Raw genomic sequence first — 27,004 nt, forward strand, 5'->3', positions numbered from 1 at the left:
CAGGAAGCTGACCACCAGCAGAGGGAGTATTTGTGTTCACAACTACAAGTCAACACAAACTTGAGGTTGAGTCTGTGCAGAATATTCCTTTTTGTTAGAGACGCCTCACAGGTTGATATTAGGATGTATAATAAAAATAATCATGAATAATAATAACAAGCATGAGCACTTTGGCTTTAAGCTGCATCAGCAGCCCAGATTGTCTGTGTTATGGTTCATTTAAGCACTGGCCCCTAAAACACTGAGTGATTAAAGCTTTGGAAAATCTTAGTGACTTCTATGACATCAGCTCCTCAGGCGCACACAGCCTGACATTTGGAGAAGTTTTATAGGACTTCAGTTGTATCTTGGACCTGCACGGTGCTTTAGAGCAGTGGTCCTCAAAGTGGGCTGTGCAGCCCTGAGGAAAAGTGTCCTCTTAACAGTCTGCTGTGAGAGTGTGTGTCCTCAGGAAAAATGGACGAGTAACTGGGACGCACAGGTCCAAACTAACTCTGTTTAAAGATCCCAAGATATTCAAACTCCAGACTTGAACTTGTGATCTGAAATGATCCATCAAACACGAGTTTGGAACTAAATGATGATATTCAGCCAATAATACGATCCTCTGTTGTCTTAGAAGATCGATAACATAAGTTTTTCATCTCTATTAAGCCGTCTGTCATTTAGTGCTTTAGCAGTGAACTCTTTGCCTCCTGTTTCCACCAGAACTACATCACAGCTGATGAGCTGAGGCGGGAGCTCCCTCCAGACCAGGCGGAGTACTGCATCGCCCGCATGGCACCCTACACGGGGCCCGACGCTGTCCCCGGAGCCCTCGACTACATGTCCTTCTCCACCGCCCTGTATGGAGAGAGTGACCTGTAGAGGAGGCGAGACGAGGAGGAGGGCTGGACAGATGAGGGGAGGGAGAGGGAGGTAGAGGAGACGCCGTGAGTCGAGCGCTGGGAAGAATTTTGAGTGGTGGTCACGATGTGCCCCTGCGAGTGCCGGTTTAGAAATCGTTAAGAGCTTGCTGATTGAGCTGTAGTTCTCGTGGTTTGGCCTCCAGCCCCACTGTCACAAAAGGATGTTCAGCATCAGTTTGTCATAAAGGTTTATTTGAACGGGCACATCTGGGGGCGTCTGTGGGACGGGGGGCGGAGTTGCTCTGTAGTGCGGGTCCTTAGCTTCACCCTCTCTGCCTTCATGGGGTTTAAACGGGGAGGGACGGGGGTTAGGATTATGGGGGGGCACAAGCTAATCTGATACTTATGCTAATTTTTGTTTATTTTATTATAATTTTTCTTCTTCTTGCCGGGCGGGGGTCCAGGCCGTGTGGGGGGGGGGGTTTGATGTGGCGACTGGCAAGTTTGTGTATTAGATCCTGGAGAGATTTATGCTGCGGGGTCAGGGGTCAGAAGGGTGGGATGGAGGGGCGGGGGAGTTGACCAACCAGAGATAAAATGACCTATTTACCCATAATTCCCACGTTGCTGGATAAGGTGACCTGTCTAACCTCAGCTCTTTTCCTCTTCCTGTCTGCGTTTCTTTTTTTTTTCCCCCTCTTTTTTTTTTTTTTTTTTTTTTTTTTCTTTCTCATTCGTTTTCTGGACCAGGTGGGTGGTGGGAGGTGGGGGTGGGCGGGGCTTAGCGCTGTACATACTTATTTTTTCAGTCTGAAGAATGACACACACAGAGTCCCAGCCGTTGAGAGTAATCAACCGCAGGCCTTTCAGTAGGGCAAAGTAGACATTTATTATTAAAAAGATAATAAAGAAAATGAAACAAGAAAACAGAGAAATTTAAAAGCAGTTTCACCAGTGGATAGGTTTGAGCTTCCAGAAGTCTTTTCTTCAGGTTTTACTTTTTAATTTTGGCCAAACTAACCATGGAAAAGTTGACCTAAAGGCCTTCTCCTGTATAAAATCCATGATGAGCAACAGCATAATAATTACAAATATCTGCTTCTGTGAAATTATTCCTCTGTTAGGCATCGGGTGCTTGTTTAAGTACGAAAACCTCACATTTATATAAAAGTTTAGACTGTATTACTCAAAGTTAGTCGAGTTTCATCTGCCTGGCATACATACGCGGGATGTCACGGATCCGTTTGATTGGCCGAATGAAGGTTCGTGAGGGGGAAGGTGAAAGTATTTAATAGATAAGCGTGCCTGTTGGTGGCTACAGCCCTGTTCCCTCCTCTATCTCTCTCCCCCTCACTTTCTCCCCCCTCCTTCCCCTCACTTGTCTCTGAAGAGAAGTACAAAAAAATCACTGCTAAGGAAGGAGGGAGGGGAACGTTTGGGGAGTCTCTGTGTAAACATTCCATTGTACGCAAAACGAAGAAAAACTTTTTAAAAAAAGGAAAATTGTTATGTAAAAGAACTATGCAATCATATTGTGCGCTCAATATCTGGGGAAAGCTGTGGTCATCAAACCAGGTCCCGCCTGAGTTTCCTGTCAAAATTAAACGGAGGACAAGTGATTTCTCCCGTCTTCGTGGGAGAGGAGGGCGAGCAGACGGGAAGGAAGCGGGAAGAGAAGACTCGGACCAAAAGCTTGTTTCTCTTTTTCATTCTTTTTTTCCCTGCGAGGTTGTAAAGAAATGAACTCTGGAATTGTGATTTTGTTTCTTTTTTTTTTTTTTTCCTTTTTTGTACTCTTTAATATCAAACCTTATCTGCTGTACTGGAAACTGCAACGCCTTCTGTCTCTAATGATAAGTGAGTTTCACAAAGCACACATAAAAAGTTTCCTTACAAAAATACCTGCGACTGTCTTCATGCCTCGTTCTTGTGCGTGTCTGTGTTTTTAAACTTGAGATACAAAAGAGCAGATTTTCTCTTTAACTGTAAAAAGGAAACAAATCTCCAGCTTTGTACTTTGTGATAATCTTTGGGTTGTTTGTAGCGTTACCAAAGTCATTTAGGCAAATGTAAACAAACTAAAATGGGTCTTCTGTAACATCTTTTACACTCAGAGTGATTAAGGCATGCTGTGGTTACTGCAGCAGTTTTTGTTTGCTGACCAATCTGAAGGAAACATCATCATCCAGCACAATTGGGCTTATCCAGGTGACTTTCTTCAAGTCCACAGGAAATGTCCACTTAACCCTCAAAATGACCGTGATAAGTTAGCCAGTGGGATTGTTTATGAGCGTTCATGAATTACTGAGAACCTGGAGTCAATGCAAAAGACTGCAGAGGTGGAACATTTAAATCACATTAAAGCTTGTAATTACAAAATATAAACCCCGAATTTCACATGTACATTAACTTCCCATTATCCTCACCAAGAGGCCAATAAAAATACAAAGCTCTGAAAGTTGAAGACTAAAACATTCATGATAGTATACACTTTAAAGATAGTATACACGTCATAAAGCTCTCATAAATGCATTACTGTCTGCATGTGCTGACTCTGCAGAGAGAATATTTAACGAGAGATGATATGAAAGTAACAGAACGCCAGAGAGCCACACTGCTAGGTGGTGAGAATTACAATAAAATACAAATTATAGTCATGGGTGCAGTTTAGGACACGTGAAGTGCTATTACATGATTCCCAGCCAAGTTCAGCCCAGCAGCCAGTGAGGCTTTCTAATATAAATACGGAGTTGATACCATTTGAGTCATGCTCTGCCTGCACAGGGATTTTTGTGGGCTAAAGGAAATATTGGTACACTTCATCCTCTGTGCCAGTAGCACTCACTGAAGGGAGACAAATGAAAGGAAAAAGAAACCCACAGCACAGAGGCATGGAGCTGCATTCTTCCAAAACACCAGTAACTTGGTGTTTTGGGTGCTGAGAGCACAATTTAACATGTCTGTGCGCAATCTATTGTAGGTGTTCAGACAGGTAAGAGAACGGATCACTTAATTTAAAGTAGTACCGATCACAAGCTACTTGTTTATTTTAAATAAACGCATTCACGCAGCATCTCCATATGTGTCCCAATCAGTGCACTGAAACACGGGCGTGTGCAGAGGGGAAACGGGGCGACACCTTTCAATACTTTAAGTATATATTGATGCTAAATCTTTTGTACCAGGAGGATATACAGGATTGTAAGTTAACTTAGGAAGAAATCTTTCTTTCACCGCTTTGTAGACCACTCTACCATTTCAATAATACATCTGTATGAGGGCACAGGGCTACACGGGAGCTTGAGAATCATACATAGCACAAAAGTTTCTAATAAAATATTTTAATCTAATTGAATTTTAATTTATTCATTCTAAATGCTGAAAATACCCCAGATCCCTTAACTTTAGAGGGGGCTTTGGGTTTTTCCTTTAATTTGTCTCTCCTTTGTGCACACAGATGTTCATGCAGTTGTAAAAATAAACACATTTTTCTTTTGTTTATTTGAGTTTAAATTGCTTTCTTGAGCTTTCAGAAGTGGCTCCAGGTGTTGTGAGAGAGACTGGACTGGATTTACAAGCGTGTAGGTTTAAGAGAGCTTTGTGCTTCACCCTTTGGATTGCGTTAGCGTTTTTGGCACGAGGAGAGCGGAAATGGGCAGTACACTTTGGGAAGCAGAGGGTCTCATGTGCGCGTGCTGAGCCACACTCCTCGGAGGAGCTCGCGACCACTTCGCAGCAGCATGAGGACGTGAGCAGGTCGGAAGGAGCGGCTCCTGAGTCCCGACGTGCCTCTTCTCTTCCTCCTCGATCACGCCAGCGCGCTCAAACTGTGGCCGGCCTCAGCTCTGAAACCTCTGCACACCAGAGAGCCAGCGGCGCGCGGCCGCTCCGCGTGTGCTCCTCCGTGGCAGCAATGATGCTCGCGCTCACCTTCACCTGCCGCGCGCTGCTCCTCTTCTTGCTCTCGGAGTCGGTTCAGACCGACAAGACGGCGGTAAGACCCGAACTCTCATTTCTCTGGCAGTTCTGTAACAGCAGCGGTGCAGGCGCAAACATGTCTGGAAAAATAAGGTTTCGCTTTATCAAAGCGCGTTCACGGGTCACGCTAACGTTCCTGATTGGACACAGCGGTTAATGCGTTACTGGACTAATGGACCTGACCACAGTTATAATAATGTGTTGCTCTGTTCTGCTTAGACTTTCCTGTACATTCGTGTCTGTCTTGTCTTCGATCCTCAAACTAGTAACTGTAACCTAGTTAAGTAAACTAACCCACTTATTCTGAACTTTGTTTTTTTACACATTTGTGTAAAAGTTTAACAGAGTTTCCCGTAAACAGAAACAAAATCTAAAGGTGTATTTTTGAGAAAAATTAACCAAAACTGCAGTAACGTTATGTCTGTCTAAGAGCTACCAAAGTGAATTGTATCACATAAACAACACGCGTTAAAGATGAAAAGTGAACAAAACTAACCGCACAGCAGGGTTTCATGTGATGTTATGATACAGTCAGATCGCGCAGATTTTAAATAGGATCTAAAGAGGAAAATGTATGAATTTATAATTGATGCACATTTAAGCAGATCACTTCCACCTTACAAGACTCACAAAGTAACCTTATATTAGACAGAATTATCAGCTCTTCACAGGTGAATGCAAAGGACAGAAAACAGATCAAGTGCAGTCATATAAATATCTTTCAACCATAATCAATGACATACTCAATTTTCATGAGAATTGCAAATCGGTCTGCAAAAAGGTCGCCGCGCCTTTACAGCCTCAGGAAACTCGATCATTTTCACACTGACTGAACAATTTGAATTTTCTTTTATCGTTCTTATATTCAGTCTGCTTTATCTTTTTGCTTGGTGGCATGGTTCGGTCAGACCTGAATCGGATAGTGAGATGCTCCAGTCGTCTGATAGGCGAGTCACAGCCCTGTTTAGCCTCCCTGTACTCTAAACAGGTACGACAGATGGCTTTATCAATTCTGAATAATGGTTCCCATCTTCTACGGGGTGAATTTTTCTTTTTAAATTAAAGAAAAAGTTTCTTTTATCTTTTATACTTACCAAATATGTGTCTATCAGGTTTAAATAGGCGTGTGTGTTAGTGAAGGGATGCCAAATGCTATCATATATTCTGTAAAGCAAATTTGCCTACGGGTATAAATAAAGTAATCTTGAAGGAGGGCAGGACAGCAGATCATGTCCATGATGCACACTTTATTAGCTACACCAGGCTAGTACTGGGTTTGGTCCATATTGACATGGCACAGTGAGCTTGTTGTCATGTTCAAGAAACCTGTGTTTTATGGCATGGTGTGTTATCCTTAAGTAGCTGTCAGAAGATTTTATCTTGTGGTTGTAAATGGATGGAAATGGTCAGCAGCAACACTCAGGTAGCACTAAGGACCCTGAAGTGTGCCGTGAAAACATCCCCCACACCATTACACCTTTGCCACCAGCCTGAACTATTGATATGAAGCAGCTTTCCTTTTGTTTATTGTTGACCCTGCCATCTGAATGTTGCAGTAGAAATTGAGACCCAACAGATCAGATGACATTTTCCAGTCTTCTGTTCTTCTGGAGAGTTTTCTGTTCTTAGCTGGCAGGAGTGACGTCTGCTGCTTTAAGGTCCGATGTACTGAGTCTTCAGAGCTGCTCTTCTGCACACCTTGATTGTAACGACTGGGTGACTTTGAGTTACTGTTGATCTGAGCTTCCTATCAGCTCAGAGCGCTCTGATCATTCTCCTCAAACGTCTGTCTTCAAAAAAGTGCATCACTGGATGTTTTCTCTTTTTTTGGATGATTCTTGTTCATGTTTGTTCCTTTTGTGAAAGGTCTGTGAAATTAATTCATCATCAGGTGATAAAACAGTCATTATTTCAGATATGTTTGTAAGGTAGTTACTCAGTATCTAACCCGGACTCTGGCCTAAAAACCTTTAAAGTCAAAAGTTTATCAAGGTAATAGGTACAAGCCATTTTTAAAAACGTGCATTTATGAGGCATTTAATAGACCATTACATTTGATATGAAAGAGGATTGACTATATTCCATAAAAGTTGTTGGCGAGCTTCTTGGAAAATTGCAGGTCTTGGGTGGAACAATAGTATTAAAGACTTTAGTTTTATTGCTTTTGAACTACTAGCCTTGAGTTTTATTCACATTTGTATGTTTCTTGCAGATACCCACAACCGTAAGATTTAGTTTGATTTGTTGGACTTTAACTGAAAATATCTGCATGTATACTCACAAATTAGCTGCGTTTGTGAAAGCATTCCTCTAAAGTGTAAAGGTTAGTTTTCTCAAAGAAAAGTAAACCAAAGTCGACCCTTTTACACCAAAATTCTACCCGAGCTTAAATCTTCCAGGAGGACCAAGTTAAAAAAACAAACAAACGGAGCTGCAGCGGCAACAGCGCTTTTAGTGTGGGTAAGAAAAAACATCTTGCAGCTGCTAAATGTTAAGAAGTGTTTTATTTGTGTAATTGAGTATTACTGTTCAGGGACTGGCCACTAACAGCAATGCCACAGTGGGTCTAAACTGTCTGGTTTTATCATCTTCATAATCGCTTTAGTCAAAGCGAGCAGTCGTGACACGGCCTCAGAGGAGCGTTTGTATTATTCTCTTTATTCTGGCCCACACGATGTTTATATTCAGCATAAAGACATTCATTAATCGGGTTGATTTAGTAGTTGTCCAGGGTTTGTGAGAGCTCCCTGGAGAGCAGGAGGGTAGGACCAGCCAGCAGGACCACACCACACCCCACACACACACACACACACACACACACACACACACACACACACACACACACACTGTGCTGCCAGGCAAATATTTAAGCTGCTACTCATGGGAGATAGACAGGTGTGTGTGTGAGAGAGAGAGAATGAAAAACAGCCCCAGTAATCCTGCCATATATTTTACAGTGTGCTAGACAAATATCAGCTATACACTGTGAGTGCGTGTATAAATATTATAGAACATGAAATATGGCACGCTGACTAAAGTCACTGCACACTGCCAGAGGCACTCTGAATAGAAATACTTCAGTGCTAACATGGGGGGGTAAAAAAACAGAGCAACAGTGTTACGTTCTAAAAACTACTATTTGGAATAAAGAAATAATGCGAGAGGCCAGCTGGAAGTTTACCTGAAAATACCATTTCAATGTTTCTGACTACTGGTATTCCTATTCAGCTCAGTACAATTCAGTTTTACTTATATAGACTCACACACCAGTCATTTAATACACCAGTATTGGAGAGAGAACCTCAGGAGATCTCCAGTGAGAAGCACTTTTCTATTTCAACTGGTTGAAAGTGGAGATAGAGAAGAAGTGCAGAGAGAGATTAAAAACAACAAACGGCTTCGTTTTCAGGAGTGAAATAAAAAACAGATTGGCACTGATGGCCTCTTTCCAGATGTGCAAACTGCCAATTCCATGCACGCCTTTTAAACCGAGCACTGATAACGAGCCAGATGATCCCTCTTCTCTTTGGGCCAGAGGACACGGTGTCCATGTTTCAAAAGAAAACAAAAACCTGTTTGATTATTCTGAACAGTTTTCCACTTTCCCTGAGTCCATTTGAAATGAGCTTTGGCCCAGCAGTGTTTCTGGATCATGTGCACGTACGGCTTCTTTGCACAGCAGAGCGCTGCCCTGCATGTGTGGATGGAGAGGTGCACTGCAGATGATGAACATTCAAGCCTTCATAGTTTTACATTGGGAAGCAATGTTTTGAAATTGTTCCTCAATTTTTAGATGTGTTTTTTGTCGACTGGTCAATCTCTGTCCATGTTTACGTCTGAGAAACCCTGCCTCTCTGTGATGCTCTTTTTATAACCACTAATTTTACTGATGGGGTCATAATTAACCTAATTAGTTATAAAATGTCTCAGTTTAAACATTTGATATGCTTTTTATTTTTAGTCATGTTTATGAGATTTGCAGATCATTACATTTACATTTTACAAAGCGTCCAAACTTTTTTGGAATTGGGGGGCTTGGGTCCTGGTTGGTGTGTTGCCGGGGTTGTGGGCGGGCGGGTGGGTGTATGGGGCCCCTAGCCCTGGCACAGGGTGCTGCCAGTGCATCGAGCCACATGGGGGGCTCTTCAACTGGTGGGGAGGCTGTTACATCTTGCAGGAGGTCTCCTCTCTTCAGGAACTCTCTCTGCAGGAGGGGGGAGATACAGGAGAGGTGGAGGAAGATCTCAGCCTGGGCGTCTATTGTCTTGTGTAGTCTGGAAGATGAGTGAATGACGTGGTGGGTGCAGTTTTCTATGTGGTGGGGTCGGGTGGGCTGTCCCGGGCTCTGGGGCCGGGCAGCGCTGCTGAACTGGGCCCCGGTCCGGATGGGCCTGGGCCCCCTTTCCCTGGTGGGTTGCAGAGTATGGGGGTGTCACTTGCCCCTCCCTTCCTTCCCTCCCCATCTCCAGCTGCCTCCCTCTTCCTGCTGCACCACAATCACCCACACATGCAGGGCCTTGGGGTAAAGACACCGGCACCAGGGTGCAGGGGAGGCATCCCCCCCCTCTGTCCCCTTCTGGCTGCCTGTGCCTCAATTTTATCCCACAACTTAGACATTCACATTACTCACACTCTCATTACACATACATATAGGACCTTGGGGGTGGGCACGCTACATGGAATCCAAAAGACCATCAGGGTGTACAACCTCACCCCTGGCGTCGTTGCCCACCTCTCAATTTTAAATACATGTAGACATTGAGGGCTATCAGGAGGGGCTATGCGCTTACCTGCTGCTCTCTGGCAGGTAGCTCCATGCCCTCCTGGGTTTTAAATGCACCTTAGAACACACATGCATCAACACTACATATGAGCAGGGCGGAGGGAGGTTTGGAGTCCTCACACACCCCCGTTCTCTGCAGCCTGTTGGGTCTGGGAGGAGAGGTTGGCCGTCCAATTGGGGTCTGGAGTGTGGGGCCTCCCTGCTGCTGCCGAGTCGGGGCGGTCTGCTTCTCTCCACACCAGGGAAGAGGGTAACACCACCTGGGTCTGGGTGCAGTTCCCCCCTCCAGGGGCAAGGGTACCTAGACCCGGGGCTGTGTCTCTTTGTGTCTGTCTCCACGTTGGTTGAGTGTGGAGTAAGTGCATATGAGAGCATGAGGGTAGGAATGGATGTTTGTATCTGTGTGTGCCTGTATGTCTGTGTCTATATGTCAGGTTGGGTGTCAGACGCCACCTCTCTGGGGACATCTCAGGCCCTCCAAGGTTTGGAGGCCTATCTCCCCCCCCCCCCCCCCCCCCCCCCCCCCCCCCCCCCACCACCACCACCACCACCACTTCCCCTTCCAGTGGCAGACGCCCTCAGACATCGGTGCGTTGGTGGTTCTTTGTGTCCGGGGATGGGCGTCCAGGTACACACCGGCTCACTCCTGGTGGCTGCTTGTCGGGGCCTGGAGCCTGGGGCTCGCTCGGGCCCCTTCGGGGGTGGGGTGCCCTCGACGTCTCGGCCTGGGGCTCACGAGCACGTCACTGCAACCCCCCCTGGCTTCTGCTCCGCGGCTGCTGAGTGAGCCCTCATCTGGGACTCTCCTCAGCTCTTTCTGGGACAGTGGCGCGGCTGCCCCTCTGTTGGTCTTCCTTGGTCTCTTGTGTTCTGAGGGCCTCTGGATGTCTGGAGTCTTGATCTCCTCCATACCTGCTTCATGTCCTGGAGGATGGGGCTGTGGCACCCCCACACCCTCTGGCAGATCATCACATGAAGGAACCTTTTAAATACAAGCGCGTCCATGCTCACAGGTGTACACACGGGTGCTCACACACACAAACTACACCCTTTTTGGCTCCTACCTCAAAGCACACTGTGCGCTGTTGATCTTATGTGCTGCACAATAATGTTTAATATTTAGATCATCGTGATGTTGTTTATTATGTCGCTCTTTTTTTTTTTTTTCTTCTGCTTGTTTTCTCTTTTTTCTTTCTCAACAGGTGATCCAGGTGATTGATATATTCATTTTTTGTCTGCTTATTTTGTTGTTTTGTTTTTTGCCCTTTATCCCCGTCCCTCTTCCCCGCTGTTTTTCTTTCCCTCTTTCTTTTCCCCAGTCAAGTCTGTCTCGTATTTAGCAAGTGAAAATAAAATAAACAATAAAAGGTGAATCAAATGGACCATTACGGCAAGGCTGGGATGGTCCGTTTGGTAAAGTAAATCCGTTGAGCATCTTTGTTCGCCTTTAGACAATAATTCTGATGCAAAAGAGCCAAACGGGACAGGCAAAAGAAAAAAAAAAAAAAGGAATTGGGGTTGTGATGTCTCAAGAAATCAAAAAATGTCTCTTCCAGTTATAAAGAATTAAAACTACATTGTTAATAATAGCATCAATAAAATAACTTTTAACATTGTATATTGTTTTAGGTTTCCCACTGGTGCCTGAATGCATCGTCATAATGGAGTTTTAAAAAATATCTCTGCATTTGTAAAGCTTCTGTCTTCTTTCTGCTCGCTGTTTCCTGCTGGACTGGATAGAAGACTGTACCATAAAAACCCTGACAGTGTTTCACAGCAGCCTGGTCTCTGAGTGAGCCCCTGGCATGCTGTAAAATCCTGACAGAGGCTGTAGTTGTAGTTGGTGAATGATGAATGATGACAAGAAGTGATGTCCCTGCAGCTCAGGCTGGAAGATGCTGAACTTGACCCACAACATCTCCTGTGGGAGTCCAGCTGTCCCGTACCTCCTTCTCTGTTTTTTCTTGTATTAGTGCTTTTTACGAGGGACATAATATCTTTATAAATAAGATCTCCTCTATGTTGAGATAATGTGTTTGGATTTTACAGTATTAGGGCCATAACCAGATACAAAAATTCACAAAGACATCAGAGGAAATTCGTACATAAACTAAACGGTCTTTTACTTCTTAACGAGATGTCCTACACGATCACTGAACGAGAGAATATGTGCAAGAAGAAAATTCTCCATTTTGGAATCAGTTTTATTAAAGTCTGCAGGGCGTCCTACTTGCAGAACTGTAATGAAAATGTAGTATGTTGCTTGACTAAACATAATAAAAGCTAAACCAGTTTGTGTTAACTTTTTGTGGACCAGATTGTATGAGAAAGCTGTGTAGGGCATTTAAAGCCAATAAATGATACGAAGCTGGACGGTGATGTTAGTCTCATCTCCCCGTGCGGCTGTGAGTCTGGAAACTGTAAAATAGCGAATGAGAATTTGGCTGGTGCTACAAATTCAGAGGCGTGTGGATATTCCGGTGTCTGATTGCTTTAAATCCCCCACCAGAGTCAGTCATTCATGTCCTCTGCTCTCACTGGTAGTTGCTTTAGGCAACTATTCCTCCTCACTGAAAGCAGCCAGTTGAGGTGGTTTGGGCGTGCCTCCTGGATGCCTGGCGAGATTTTTCAGGCAACTCTAGTTGGGAGGAAATCCCAGGATGGACCAACGACACGCTGGAGGGATTACATCTCTAAACTGGCTCAGTGTCCAGCGAGAAGAGCTAGAGGAGGTGACAGGGGAGAAGGTGTCTCACCTGATAAATAGCAGAAACTGGATGGATGGTTTGAAATATACAAAAGAGCTGGTCTCCTCCAGTCGCACCATATGTATGTGTAGCAGTGTGATGGTATGCGTCTTCTCAGGGAATGCATGAAGAAAACAAGGTGATGTTTGTGCACACACATCTGCACCTGAGATGTAAACATGTCATCATCATTCATCTGTGTGTGTTTGCCCTTTAATGACCTGCTGCATAAATGAAATTCAGACTTTAAAAAAAAAAATGCTAAGTGAGTGATTCCCCACGACACAGGCAGTTTGTTCTGACGCTAAATCCCAGCTCGGGGTGTTAACAGGCCTTTCGTCAGCATCAGCTGCTCTCTCACGCCAAACATCACACGGCAAAGCTCAGGAGATGAGTTTTTCTGTTTTCCTACAGCCGCCACTCTGAGGAATCTGGAAGGTGCGAGGCAGGAGGAGACAGTGGCAGCTTGTTCTCACTTTCTCTGCTGCTCGCACACACTCAGGCTCGAGTTTACAAGGCCAGAAACATTGATGCGAATCATTTTAACACTGAGGAGTCGTTGGTGTAGTTGTGCCTGACAGACAGGAAAGCCAGTCTACCAGCTAGACTCCTGCTCCACCCTTCAATCCTCTTGCACCTCCTCTAGGCTTCTTTTTCACTAATAAGTTTTTATTTTATCTCTGTCCTCAAATTAATTTTTTTATCTCTTTCATAACTAAAAACATATTTTTTATTCATCATTTATTCCCTTGGCAGTGTTTTATTCATTTATTATTTTTTCTTAATTGCCTCTTTCTCTTCCAGGATGCGTTCCTCTCGTTCTTCCTTTTGTCCTCCGTGTAAAATCCACGACTCACTCTGACCTCTTCTGAATCAGCTGATTGAGTTCGTAGTGTTCAATTTTTCATTTTTTTACCTTCATTTCTGAGTCACCGGCTCTTGAATTACTCAGGGACGACGCAAACATCACAAAGTACATTGTGGGTAAATGTCCAAGGATCATATCAACATGTGGAATTGGTGGCTGGCCTAAACACGTCATATCATAACGTGCGTGAACAAATACCCCACAAATCTCAATGAACTGAAGCAACACTAACGAAGGGTGGACCCCTAATACCTAAATTATTACACTTGCAAAGCCATGTCATAACAGTCTGCATAAAACCAGCAAATGATTGACATGTTTGCTCACTAAAATAACTTAATTGGTCGTGTTTGCTCTTGTGTCTGAGGAGAGAGCAGCAGCAAAGCTTTATTTGTTCGCTCTGTTTGTGTATCTTGATTTGTTCACATTAATTAATGTCCTGGCATTAAGGCACAGAGGCCTTATTCACCACTAAATTATGTCAGCAATGTTTGACACACCATAGCAGATTTACCCGTGTGTCTCAGAGTGTGTGTGTTAGCGTGTGTGAGGAGAGAGGGGAGGCCAGCTGACAAAGAGGCTCTGATGAAGAGCGAGAGGGTGGAGTTAGCAGCCAACTCTGTATGTATTGTATAGGCGTGAGCTGAGTGTGCACCACCTTGTATGTTTGGGGAGTTTTCGGTGAGTCTGCGAGGCGGTGTGAGGAATCTGTGTGTATTTAAATAGAGATGTGTGTGATTGTGACTTGAGAGTGGGCTTTCAGGCTCATGTGGGAGTAATTTAGGTCATCGCACTCACCAGATTCTCCATGAATCAATGCCTCTTCTCCTCCCTTTTCCTCTCTCTTTGTCACAAGTTTACATGTTGTGCATTCTCAGTATCTTTGGAAGAATTTGCTCTGAAGGTTTGTCTGTTATATCTGATCATGCACAACAAAATTCACAAGGGTTTTTCTTCTGGGGCCTTTCTGATCCCCAGTGTCTCGAATGTACCTCTTCTGGTATGTTTGAGTGGTGCCCAGTAAAATGCAGTAGCAGTATTAGTCCTGTAAATTGTGTTTTCACGGCAGTGTAAAAACGTCAGAATTATTTTGGAAGCAGTTTGGTAAATCGTGAAAGATTAGCATAAATTGTACGGCTCAGAAAAGAGGAAACTGTGGTGTGCAGTCTAAATAGCTTTTGGCCATGTTTCCACTGCCTTCTTAGAGCTTTTAATGAGAGTTCTTCCAAAATATTATGCTGCTTGTCACAGACTCATTTTTCATTCATTATATTTACCTTGAAAATTAAAAAAAAAAAAAAATCACTTAATGCACCTTAAAGTCTCCCCGTGAGGCACAGAGCCAATCGCAGCTCCTAGAAGAAATGGAGACTGTGCAGGAAGAATCAGAAAGACTTTATTTATCCCCAAGGTGCAATTAACATACAACAGAGCAGTTAAAGATAAGAACAATAAGAACAGGCAATAAGACTGAGATAATAAATACACAGAATATACAGTTTTAAAATTACACAGTTTAAAATGAAAGTGACTGAAAGGTGAATAAATAACTATAAAAGTTGCCATTCTCCTTCAATTAATAAAGTTTATCCACTCAGTTTGCAAAGCTGGAGCCAGTTTACAGGTAAAACTGCAGGTGTGAGAAAGACACGCTCTGTAACGGCCTTTCCCGACACATTTGTGAGGCCGTTTATTCTCTTTTCTCTCACTCGTTTTCTTTCAAGGAGTGACTTTAATAGTCAGACAAAGTTCTGGTCATTTTATCCTTCACAGCTGTAGCGTGACGATCTGCCAAAAGGAGACAGCGACTATAAATACACAGAGAGAGGTGAGACACTTGGAGGACACAGCTGAACTAAATCAGGATAAGATGACAAGGGGAAGTAAAGCTAAAACATGCACCAGACACAGTCTATCAATAGAAAGTAGGATGTAACAAGACAGAAAAACACCAAGCACAGAGACTTTTAAATGAGATACAAGGACACAGGAGAGAAACTGAAAACTCATAGACTTAGATCTGAACAAACTATAACCGTGAGCAGGATTCCACCACCACCTCTTCACAGACGGCTGACATGTCGAAGCTTTAAAACCTCTTTTTACTGTCTTTTCCCTTCATAGTGTGTTTATAACTGACATGGCAATCAACACCCTAAATGTTTCCTGTTTGCAGCCCTTCCTGATCACAGAGAACATGTGGCCTCGTGGTTGTGTGCTGGACTGCCAGAGGGGGCGCCACAGACCTGTGTGTGGCAGCAATGGCAGGCTGTATAAATCGCTGTGTGCCTTTCAGAGGGCACAGTGCATCAACACACAGCTCCGCCACGTCCCACGGGGACACTGTGCAGGTACAGGGCTTTACAGCGACATCATCACAAGCTGTTCTTAATGTTTCCCATGATGCTCTGGTGGTGAGTTTACTGGCTTAAAAAATCTGAACTGAAATAAACTTTTCTCATGTTTCTATCTGAATTTGAGCTGCTTTATATCACGAGTACAAAAAGACGCCTGTTATTAATTAGCTGTAGTTTCCTGCCACCTCTGCCTGCTCTTAATGATTGTTTTAATCTTAAACCGGGAGCATAAATAAACGGACACCACTGTGCTCCTGTCCTTCATTCAATCAGCTTAAAATGTTCTTCCCAAGTGAATCAACTCAGTCAATAGAAACATTCTTCTTAAATTAACAATGACTACTTTTTATTGGTCGGCAGAGCAACGGTATGCACATCTGTGTCATCAGGATTCATGATTTCCACTCTTCCCATCTATAGCAGCACATGTGGATACTAATTTCCTCTGTTTTAGATCCGTTGCAGACTAAATGCCAGCTGGCCCGAGCTCAGGGCCTTGAGGCCAGAGCCCGCAGCCGTGGTAGTCCTGCAGCTGCAGTTTTTGTGCCTGCGTGCGGTCCCGAAGGTCACTTCATGCCCATACAGTGCCACAACCAGACCGGATATTGCTGGTGCTCCACGCCTGATGGCAAACCTGTCAGTGGTACCACGGCCCTCCATGTGATCCCCAACTGCACCGGTCAGTTATGTTTTATTCAAAGTATTACAGATTGTTGGCAAAAAACCCCAAAACAAAACAACTTAACTGTGAAGGACTTTAAAATAGCATTTTTATGTATGTTATAAAAATGCATGTATTTGATGTATTTTGGTGAGCTCACATGTCACGTATGGAAGCACTGATTTAATTTGCCTTATTTATTGTATTCAGGGTTTTCTTTGATGTCTTTTATTAAAACTGCTTTACTTTGTAATGAAACTCGAGTATTTTTGTTTGCATGGACTACTTTACCAGCATACATGTTGCTACCTGCAGCAGAGAATGAAGGAGTAATTTTCTTAAGCTCTTTTCATACATAGATGACAGTTTCTCACATGTATCAGACAGCAGGAAATAGTCTACGCTAATAGAGCACTAACAGTCTGTGCGTGGACTTGGTTGTGAAGTCTTCTGGTTTCATGCATTTCAGTAAAAGTAGCGATTGTTCGGTGTTTATCAGCTCCAAGTGTAACAACAATGGCTCAGTTTCACTGTTGATGTCAGAGAAATACAGATACACCAGCACTCGAGGATACATGCAAACAACAGCCAAGGCTGTGTGTAGGCCTGAAAAGGTGGAAGTCCTCTAATTCTTCAGAACGAATGTTGAACTTTAGTCTGTTGTCCACTCTGAGCTGTGCCTGTTATTCTGAACAGATCACCTCACCAAGCTCGTTCAGATCACCGATACAGATGCAACTCCAGTCAAAGGTAAGAAGACGCTTTATTTAAATTGCACAAAGGCAGTTTTGTCCTTGCTTTAAAATAACTGTGGAGCACAGTGTGCACACACTCATATGTTTCATTCACTACAGGTTAGATGTGTGTCTGTATGTTTCTCATTTGTCCTTCGTTCTGCCTTTTCCTGGCATCACACGCTGCTTGTTTCTCTGCCAGACACATCTGCAGGGACTTAATAATTCACAGAGCACTTCACATGCCAAGACTCTAAAAATGCCTCTTTGTCTGATTTTTCCCTCTACTCTCATTCTTTTTTGGGTCCTTTTTTTACTTCTTTACATTATAAAACATAAAAATAGTACCAAAAAAACTCACCTAAGAGGAAAACAAACCTAATGCTCCATAACGTCTCCAAGATGTTCCACTCCAAGTCAGAAAAGGTTGCCAGGTTTGGTCTGCTCTAATTTAAAGGTCACTTACTCTGACATTCAGATTTTCTAAAGCAGCAGTCTCCATCAGGTTTATGCTCTTGTCCAGTCTGGCATACATAACTCTACTACGTGCTGCTGCAAAATCTTATACTGGCAGCATAAGTGTAGTTTTCGTGAGCCTTTGTGGGTTTATAAAAGTTTTGTCCCCTTACAGATGCAACTGAGGATTTTTGGTAAAGGTTTGTTGAGCTGCTCTGCAGTGTCATGTAGAAATGTAGTTTTCCTCTAAGTTTCTTGTTAAATTTAAAGTATTTTTCACATGCTTTCCTCCATCTGTCCAAACTATCCCCCCATCTTCTTCTTCTTCCATTCACTCTGTTTTCTTTTATTTCAGATGGAGACGTTGGACCTGGACCTACGCTGGACCCTAGAAAACCTGCAGGTGAGAAAATAAAAACCTCTTCTACTAAAGATGTTTTAATGCATACGTGGGCAGAACATAGCTGCTATGACTAACCACTGTGAAGCTCACTACATGTCATTTATATACCAGCACGTCAGTTTCAATTAAAGATTAGCTGTAAGTGAGGAACAGAAGGCTAATTTTCATGTTTTGTAAAGTGGAAAAACTTGAAACATACATCACATACAGGACTCAGAAAATTAAATTTTTTAGGAACTGGGGTATATATTGAATCTTCTAACAAATGTAAAAAATAAATAGATTATCATTTTACATGTATGGGTTTTAATTTGTTTCATTTTTCATCTTCATCCTAAACAAACAAAACCATATAACACACTGACGATACAGCAGAGGTTCCAGGGTCAAGTCTTTTCTGTTTCAACCCTCCTTAACATTTTTAACTTTCCAAACTTTCCCTTTTTTAATAACAACTACAATGTGACAGTGCTGCTCACTGCTTTTTCACAGCATCAGATTTAACATAATATAATATATAATATGTAACATGGCACTGGTTCTTGAGAAAAAGGTCTTTAACCCTTTAAAGCCATCAGCGCGAACTATCCTATGTCCACCATGTCCTGCCCCAAACCGGAAGTGACGTCATTTTGCGGAAATGTAGGTTTTTTTTTTACCATCAGGGCCTCATGAGCTTATACTGGTGTTTTTAAAAGTTATCTTTGACTTTATGACTTTCTGTGTCATTTCTGGGATGCTGAGGACTCATATTGCACTGCTGGAAATAGTTTATTTTGATGCATATGCTGCTGTTTTTTTGCAAATTTGCAGTATAATATTTATTTTCGTTTTTCCTGCAGTATATAAAAATTGGTGTATTTCAAAAATAAAACTATGAAGACACTCAAAATAAATTTCCTGTGGTGGGAAACTAGTTTGTGCAACTTTTTTGTATTTACAGTTTTGAGGGATAAGCCTCTTAAATTTCTCTAACTAGAAATATATGTTAAAAAAACAAAAATGATTTTACATTTTTTTTGTAGTTTATTGCACTTTTTTGCAATTTATGTAATTACTATGCACTTAATGCATACATATTATTAAAATTTGGGCTATAATGGTTGTATTGATGTATATCAACTTGAAATGCTCCCAAAAATGGCTCCACAGCATGTAAAAATATAATATAAGCTCTGGCGGACTTGGTTCTATGGTAGGTCTTAAAGGGTTAAACAAACCCCACATAATATTACTCAGAAGCAAACAACATGGTGAAGATAAAAAGCACTGAGCAGCTACAGAGATAAGTCCTCGTGAGTTTAGAGAGAAATTCTCTTTCGGTTTACGTTAAGATATATTTGGGTCAGTCCTGGGTGTTAAACAGTGGGGATGTTTTGATAAAGGGAAAAGCTCTGTGTTCCTCCCAGTGTACTTGAAATATAATATAATATAAATGTAACACATACGTATACTGGATGCAGTTTTTTTCATGTCACGTTGTGTTATTGTAGCAGATATTCAGCTGAACGACCTCTAAGAAAAAGGGAAATACTCTGAAATCTTATTTGAAAGCTGCTTTTATTCTCATTCAGAGCTGACGGCGCCTCCTTTCTGGGTGACCATCCTGATGAACTCTGAGTCACGAGGAAACCGCTCACTCAGACGACCTCCTGGTAAGAGTCGTATATGTTTATATATGTATATGTATTCTCATATATGTACTCTTCTTTTAACGCTTAAACTTTCATTCCACATATTTTAAACAGCCTTTGTGTGTATTTTATGTAACTTTACAGAATTGCTTTGATATAGAATAAGTGTGTGTGTGTGTGTGCAGACAATCCTCAGACTTGTCAGCGTGAGCGAGCGTCTCTGCTCTCTCAGACTCGTCAAGCCCGGGAGGATGAGCGTTTCATCCCAGAATGCACTGCAGATGGGCGTTACAGCCCCGTGCAGTGCCACACTGCTACGGGTTACTGCTGGTGTGTCAGAGTGGACACTGGGAGGCCACGACCAGGCACCTCAGCACGGTAAGAAATCTGTTTGTTCGTTATTTAGCTCATTAGTGTGTTGGAAACTTGACTGTTATTCCTTTTAAAAACTTTCTCTTTTACTGTCTTTTCTTTTTTTTCGCTCCTCTTATCCCCTGTCCTCCCTTCCAGTCGTCAGATTTGACTGGTTTTGCAGTCACAGAAGCATTTCATGTTAATCATATAATTTTACACCAATTACTGTCACTGCTCCCTAGGTGGATTCGCCTTAAAGGAAAGCCACAGAGCAAATCAGAATAAATTACGGTCGGACTTTCCTGTTCTCGAGGGGCTTTATCAGCGTTGTTGCTGCACAGCTGCTTTCAAACTCCTGGGAGCGAACTGGTGGATGTTTTCTTGTGATGGTTTTGGTTCACTGATGTGAGAATAAACTCCCTTAGGCCTAATGCGTTTTTTAAAATTTTTCTATCTAATGTCTAAGCGCTTTATGTGGTTGGACTTGTAATTCTGTAAATAGAAATCACTGTCAGCCAATTAAATCAAACAGCTGTTTCCCCCTTTAGCACACAAAACAAATCAAAGCATCAGATTTGTGTACATGAAAAGAAGTGCCAGTCATATTTTGCATTTATTAATTCAAATTCTACTGCTCAAGTCCCTCTGTGACCTCAGTAAACCAGGAGTTTACAGTCTCAGCTGCTGGTTTCAGTCTGGTTTCAAAGGACCGAGATGACAGCGCTCACAATACTCAGCTGGGGCTTCGTCGCATTAATAAACAATAAAAAGCTAAAAATAAATCATGAAGTGAGATGAGCCATATAAAGTTTTTATTTTAATGTGTAGTTCCATGAAAATGTGATCAGTGATTCCACTGTGTGTGTGTGTGTGTGTGTGTGTGTGTGTGTGTGTGTGTGTGTGTGTGTGTGTGTGTTCACAGGAATCAAATCCCGGACTGCACTAGGGCAGAGGCTGCCTCACTGGAGAAACCTCTGCCTGGTAAATATGAAAGTTTCTGATTGGTGGAAAAACAAAAATATACTGATTTAAAACATCCTGTAAACATCTCACACATTTTCCATTTTCAGCCAAAATAACTGAAAAGCAGTTTGCCCAGATGTGAATTTCTCATCCTGTTTACTATGTATAGGCCATTTGTTACGTGTCATATCATTCAGGTTACAGTCTTTACTCTGATCCCACAGGGTGTCCTGGAGCTCGTAAGAAGAAGTTCCTTCAGAGTCTGGTCAGAGCGCTGCAGGTGGAAGCACAGCATGCTGGGAGTCAGAGTCCCTACCAGTAAGTCTGGATACTGTAGACAGCAAGGGGGTGGCGAGTGCAGCAGTGATTAATGATCTTCTGTGAAACTCACAGTAACATCTCAGGCTGTGTCTGAAAGTGTTATTTACTCACTTTTTCATCATCTGCACGTACTCTCATGTCAGAATCTCTAAATAGAAATGAAAAACACGTCTGTAGCAGGTCGAGTTTCTGAGTCCCAAAGTGTCTACATGTGGAAGTTTGTCTTAGTGCCTGAAATTTCAATATACCTCTCTGTAGAGAGAAAACTGACTAATGTGCAAGTATATTTGAGTAAGCAGGCACTGATTTAGGAAATATACGGTGGAAACAGTAGATGGCACAGTTATCTCAGATAAAAATCATTTCTCAATAAGCAGACATCCGTTTAGAAGACCCCTACGAACTCAGCAGGCTGTGTTTGTATTATTTAAATATGTTTTGATTTTGTGAAATGGAACAGGCTTCAGACTCGCACCATAAGTTTGCATTATGTCCGCTCTGTGCCTGCGTGCTCGTACAACGTGAAACCTGTAGATCTGCTTTAAATCAAGAGAAATTCTTCCGTCTCAGGTGTGTAATGTGCCACCTGTTGCACAGCAGGAGCTGATAGCGATTCCTCCGGTGTGTTGTAGTGCTGAGATGGTACGCAGAATTGAAAATGAAAACCAGTTTCACACATCGGTGAACGGTGCAGATTTGATCAAGCACCTGATAACCTGCAGGAAGAACAGAACGGAATATTCCCATCTGTTTTCCTGCGTTTGCCAATCAGCACTTACCTCATTCTTTCCATCTGCTCCTCAGTCTCAGTTTACAAACATGTTGTTGGCTCACTTCTTCAGGTTCATGCTTTTCATGCATCTGTGTCCCATCCTTCACCCACTTTATTATTCTCCACCAAACATGCACAGATTTTCAGCTCCAGCATATTTCTTCACGATAACTTTGGCTTTGCTGTTTCATTCATTCCAGACTTGTTTGCGGTTTGTGTCTGACATAAATTTGAAGCTTCAGTTGCTCAGCTTGCTTTATAACTGATAAGAGGGAACTGAGAAATCCATCTGGTGATTCTGTTTGTCAGCAGGCTCCCTTGTTCTTGTGAAATGGGATGTTTATTGAGTTCTGCTGGAGCGTTGTGAATAGTGCTGCTGGGTTTTATACGATCAGTGTGTAAACATTGAGACACACTGTCAAATCTGAGTACAGATGTGTGAAGATGTCGGCTGCTCCTTCTCTTATTCCGTGCTCTCTGTGATGCTAACAGCGATTTTAAGGTTTGAGTGACTTTCAAATTTAACTTTCTCACTATTTTGTCACACAGAACTGTTTCTTTAAATGTGTTTTCTGTGAAAAGTGATTTAAAAAAAGAACCTGAATGAGGTGGCGTCCTTTACACCAGCAAAGTGTCCCATCTCTTGGGTTTTTGTGCCGCTTCTTTCCATCAGAGACTCAAACACAGATCCTTCCAGTGCTCCTTCGCCCACTTCAAACCCTCCACCCTCTGTGGCTCCTTCATCATCTTCCTCCTCTCTGGATAATGCCCCCGCTGATGCTGCAGAGTCTTCTAGGCCAGAGGTGGTGCTGCAGTGGCACTTTAGTCAGCTGGACGTGGACTCCGACGGGTGGCTCAGTGAGCGTGAGGCTCGACCCCTCCGTCAGTTCCTGCGGCGCAGACTGAAGCCACGACGCTGTGCTAAGAAGTTCGCCCAGTACTGCGACAGCGATCGAGACCGAAGCCTAACGTTAGAGGAGCTGAGGGTGTGCCTGGCTCTCTGAGGAGGCTTACCGTCAGGTATGTGACTGCAGTATAAACCCAGTGGTTAAGCTAATCATTTCTAATTTTTTCCAACTTGTACCTCTTGTTGGGAATGATTTGCATCACCCTTGCTTAACTTTCTGTGCTCTGTGAAAAAATAAGATAAATCTGAATATATCTAATACAGCTGGCCTTTTTACTCATTACATGTTTCTTGTTTGCCACAGATTTGAACTTGAACAGATTTTCCCTTTATTAAGATAATGACAGTGGGAAGGCTGGTAGACTATAGGAACGGCAGCTCTACGCGCCCTAACGACGTACTGCACATGCTTAACCACCATCGAGCTGACGCTAACCTTCACACTGCTGCCCGTAAAAACAGAATATAATCAAAGTTCACTTAGACCATGACACAGTTCAATAAAACAGCAGCTTTGACCAGCTCAGCTTGTTTCAAAATAACACGTTGAGCTCGCCGGTGCAGTCTAGCAGAGAGTAGAGCACACGCCGTGAATGCACCAATTCTTCGGAGCCGTTGAACCGATCGGCCTGATTAAGGACAGGTGCAACGACAGGGAGCAGAGTCTCTGTTCTCACTCCAGCTGCTGCTCAGTGCGAACCCGCTCATGCTGCATGAAGCTCATTTGATACGTTTCTCCAGCCAGGTTGATGAAGTGATCGTTTTCGGCTCATGTGCCATAGTTTAGAAACACAGTCACAGAGTGGGAATGTCTCCATGTTTCCTTTTGTCTTCAGGTTAGCACAATGTTTTGGAAGTGTTTTTTAAGTTGTATGGTTTGGATGGCAGCTAGTTTACAGCTCTGATCGTTGCTTTATAATTTAATATTTCCTCTTTTTTCTTATTTCCAGTCTCTTTTGTCTACTTCAGTCACCCCAACTGAAACTAAGCAGCTCGTGTTGGTCTGAGAGTTGATGAATGTCGAGCTAATACACAGATTATCAGAGCTATGAAAATAAGAAAACATGTCTGCGTGGGCAGAATATGAGCTGCGCATTAGAAAAGGAACAAACAGGATACAATTACATCTTATTAAATTCAGTTTCATTGTTTCCTCTGCTGATTGTTTCCTCTTGCAGCTTCTTATTACTGCTAAGAAGCTGCAACTTGTAGTTATTTTGGGAAAGCAAATCCATCCATGAAACAGCCTACGCCTCTGCTGTGGCATAATCACAGTAGTATAACTCCAGTTTCAGTGATACTGAGCAGTTAGTGGTAGCAGGATTTAGATAAGTAAAAGTAGAAGCAGCAGAATATACCTACCTAATATACCTGGTGATATTTCAGCAGCAGTGGGATAACGCAGAGTTGTTCTCGTCTCAGTTTTCACAGCTGTCTCTCTCTCTCACACGGCTGTTAACCGGCCTCCTCATTGGTCTGCTGGCTGAGGTAAAAGCGTCTTTTCTCTCCTTTTCAGGCTGTTGATCTAAGGGGAGCCGAGCAGTTTGGGCTGGCAGCGAGACAAATTACACCCACGATGTCTGAGTGTTTATGTACCTTCGTAAAACGAAAACAAACGGTGGTCGAGGTGAAAAGGCCCATTTGTCAGGGGGCTATCAGTCACAGCTCGGTGGTGACAGCGATTCACTAATCAGCCCACCGCAGACGGCAGTGACAGCTCGACCAGTGTGTGTGTTTTTCTTAGTTATAGCAACACGAGTCTGGGATTTATTATAAGTTTGTAAGGGTCATAAGCTCGATATTCCGTCTTTCTCTGCCTGGATTTTTCTGTCATTTCTGTTGATGTAAACAAAACAAAACATCTGGTTCATATGGAGATCTTAAATCATGATGCTGATTCCACCGACAAGCATGAAAAACACGATTATACAGTGAAGGGCGGATGACAGAGAACAGCAGCATTTTGTCACTGTATCTGCAAACATCCTGTAGATCATTTTATATATTTTGTGTAAACTGAAAACTTCAGTTTATTTTTCCAAGATTTCACTGGCAGAGTTATCAAAGTACCATGTTATTTAGAAATAATGTTGAAAATACAAGATTAGAGCAGCTACAAGGATCCCATTTAAAGTCTAGACTGACATCGTCAGTGACACGTCAGCTGACCTGACCTGAGAGTTGGCAGTTCGTCTTGTGATCGCAAGGTTGTCGGTTCGAGCCCCGGCTCGGACAGTCTTGGTCGTTGTGTCCTTGGGCAAGTCACTTCACCTACCGCCCACTGGTGAGGGGCCGATGGCGCGATATGGCAGCCTCGCTTCTGTCAGTCTGCAGCTGTGGCTACAACTGTAGCTGCCTCCACCAGCGTGTGAATGAATAGTGGAATTGTAAAGCGCTATATAAATGCAATCCATTGTTATCATTTGCAAACCTTCACCGATCTGTGTGAAAGTGACGGCAGTCAGTCAGTCAGATTGGGCTTGTTTGGAGAAACGTTGCCTCACACCAGCTGATCTGTGCAGTCTCCTTGGAATTGAAAGTAGTTCCCCAGAGGCTGAGGTCGGTAACAACTGATTATCAATCAAAAATTGATAATTCTTAGTTGAGGTTGTTGTTGTATATTCACTCGAGCATGACTCAGCCATAATAGTTAGACTGAATGACACAAGTGTAATCTCATTTAAGGAACAGCAGTCAGAAAGACCTGTGTGCAGCCTCGGCGTCAATGAAGTGTGACTGTAGAGATTGTATAGCATTAGAAAGCAGCAGTGCCTGAAGAGATGCAAGAGCAGGAATATAGAGTGGATACGAGGAAACAGGCCTCGAGTCTGGATGACCTGAAAGTCTTGCTTTATGAACAGGAGGACACACTGGTGAAATTAGGTTCTGCACAAAGGCAACAACAGGGACGGGAAGGGCAGTAAGAATCACTGCAGAAAGTATGAAAAGTGAAAGTCAGCAAGAGGACAAGCAGAGCAGCAAGGTGAAGTGCAAAGATAAGAACTGGCAGGTGGCAGACAGAGGCAAGTGGACTGAGGAGCAGCTGCTAATTCAGAGATGAAGAGAAAGACAGGATAAAGAGAGGCACATGGGGCATTGAACTAACATGTGTCTGGGGGAGATAGCAGTGACCTCCAGTAGTGATGGAGGAGCCGACTCCCCAGACACGCTGCCAGTGGACCCATGTCACTCTGCTGAGCTCGGTAAAACAGGCTAGAGTTGAAAAATAGTTTCCATTGATGTGATTCTATTGTCTTTATTTTCCTACCCTTCATTTCTCTTTCCCATTTTTTTTGGTTCTCTTTCAGAGTCAAAGCGACCGAGAGCAACGAGACAAATCAGCTGACATCAAAAGGCAGCTCGTTTTAGTGATTAAGTCATAGAAGCGCCATCGTTGGGGTTGGAAGATCTGTTCTGTCGCCCACTTGTTCCTACATGGTCGCAAATTCCTGACACTATCGCTGTGGGGCGGAGCAGGGGGAGGTTTTAATGTGCAACCTCCAGCTCAGATACAATCGGCACTCCAGACAACCACTACAGTAATCTGATCCATTCTCAGCCACTTGCAGCTCAGTGTCCTCTGCTGTTTCACGCCCTGCAGAGCCATCCAGGGGTTCAGCTTTGATTCTTTTTGGCTGACTTTTGCTCGTGATTCCAGACCAATAACACCAAGAAACCTTAATTTATTCAGTTACTGCTTTCCTTTTTCTCCTTTCATTAATCTTATGTGTCTTTTACTTCCCGAGCCTGCATCTCTTCTTCTTTGTACATACTTTGTTACAACACATACTGACAGTATATATTAACACATGTATACATAAGTATATGTACTTTTGTAATTTGTTCGTTAAGTTGTATTTTCAGACCACATCATCGACTCACAGCATTTTCTACTAAGTAATTGTGAGTTAAAAAAGGGAAAAACAGGTGTGATGGATGGATGTAACTTCAACCTTCATGTTTTTGCTGTTTGTAAATTTCAATAAATTTGTCGTCTCATTTTTATTCATCTCAGCAGTCATATGTGTGAACGCTGTCTCGGCATCTCAGACTCGGTGGTTATCAATGGAGCCGCCGTGTCCTTCATTAGGTCTAACAGGAGGTCCGTTGGTTTCCACAGCAACAGCTGCCCGAGTTGTTGTCCCCTAATAAACTAATCAACAGATAAACAGGAAACAACAGAGGAATCGCATCTTTCATAACAGTCAAGTAAAACTT

The 27,004-nt window shown here is 43.0% G+C and overlaps 2 protein-coding genes across 7 annotated transcripts in view; both read left to right on the forward strand.

Moving 5' to 3' along the window:
- actn4 (actinin, alpha 4) overlaps nucleotides 1-2,749 on the forward strand; it is a 56,463-nt gene extending 53,714 nt beyond the window's left edge. For all 6 annotated transcript variants that reach the window (XM_040039648.1, XM_040039651.1, XM_040039646.1 and 3 more), the window contains one exon: nucleotides 709-2,749. In XM_040039648.1, coding sequence (XP_039895582.1) covers nucleotides 709-867 — 159 coding nt within the window. In that variant the 3' untranslated portion in view covers nucleotides 868-2,749. The remainder of the gene's footprint in view (nucleotides 1-708) is intronic.
- Nucleotides 2,750-2,866: 117 nt separating this feature from the next.
- LOC120738429 (SPARC-related modular calcium-binding protein 1-like) lies at nucleotides 2,867-26,789 on the forward strand. The gene is made up of 11 exons (XM_040039655.1): nucleotides 2,867-4,842; nucleotides 15,401-15,575; nucleotides 16,036-16,260; nucleotides 16,939-16,992; nucleotides 17,788-17,835; nucleotides 19,410-19,490; nucleotides 19,655-19,847; nucleotides 20,746-20,804; nucleotides 21,011-21,104; nucleotides 22,553-22,899; nucleotides 26,095-26,789. Exons 1-10 carry the CDS (start codon nucleotides 4,762-4,764, stop codon nucleotides 22,881-22,883), a joined length of 1,341 nt encoding a protein of 446 aa, XP_039895589.1. The 5' UTR covers nucleotides 2,867-4,761; the 3' UTR covers nucleotides 22,884-22,899; nucleotides 26,095-26,789.
- The last annotated feature ends 215 nt before the right edge of the window (nucleotides 26,790-27,004 follow it).

The sequence above is a fragment of the Simochromis diagramma genome, unplaced genomic scaffold (assembly GCF_900408965.1).
Source record: "Simochromis diagramma unplaced genomic scaffold, fSimDia1.1 OVJJ01000031.1, whole genome shotgun sequence".
NCBI lineage: Eukaryota > Metazoa > Chordata > Actinopteri > Cichliformes > Cichlidae > Simochromis > Simochromis diagramma.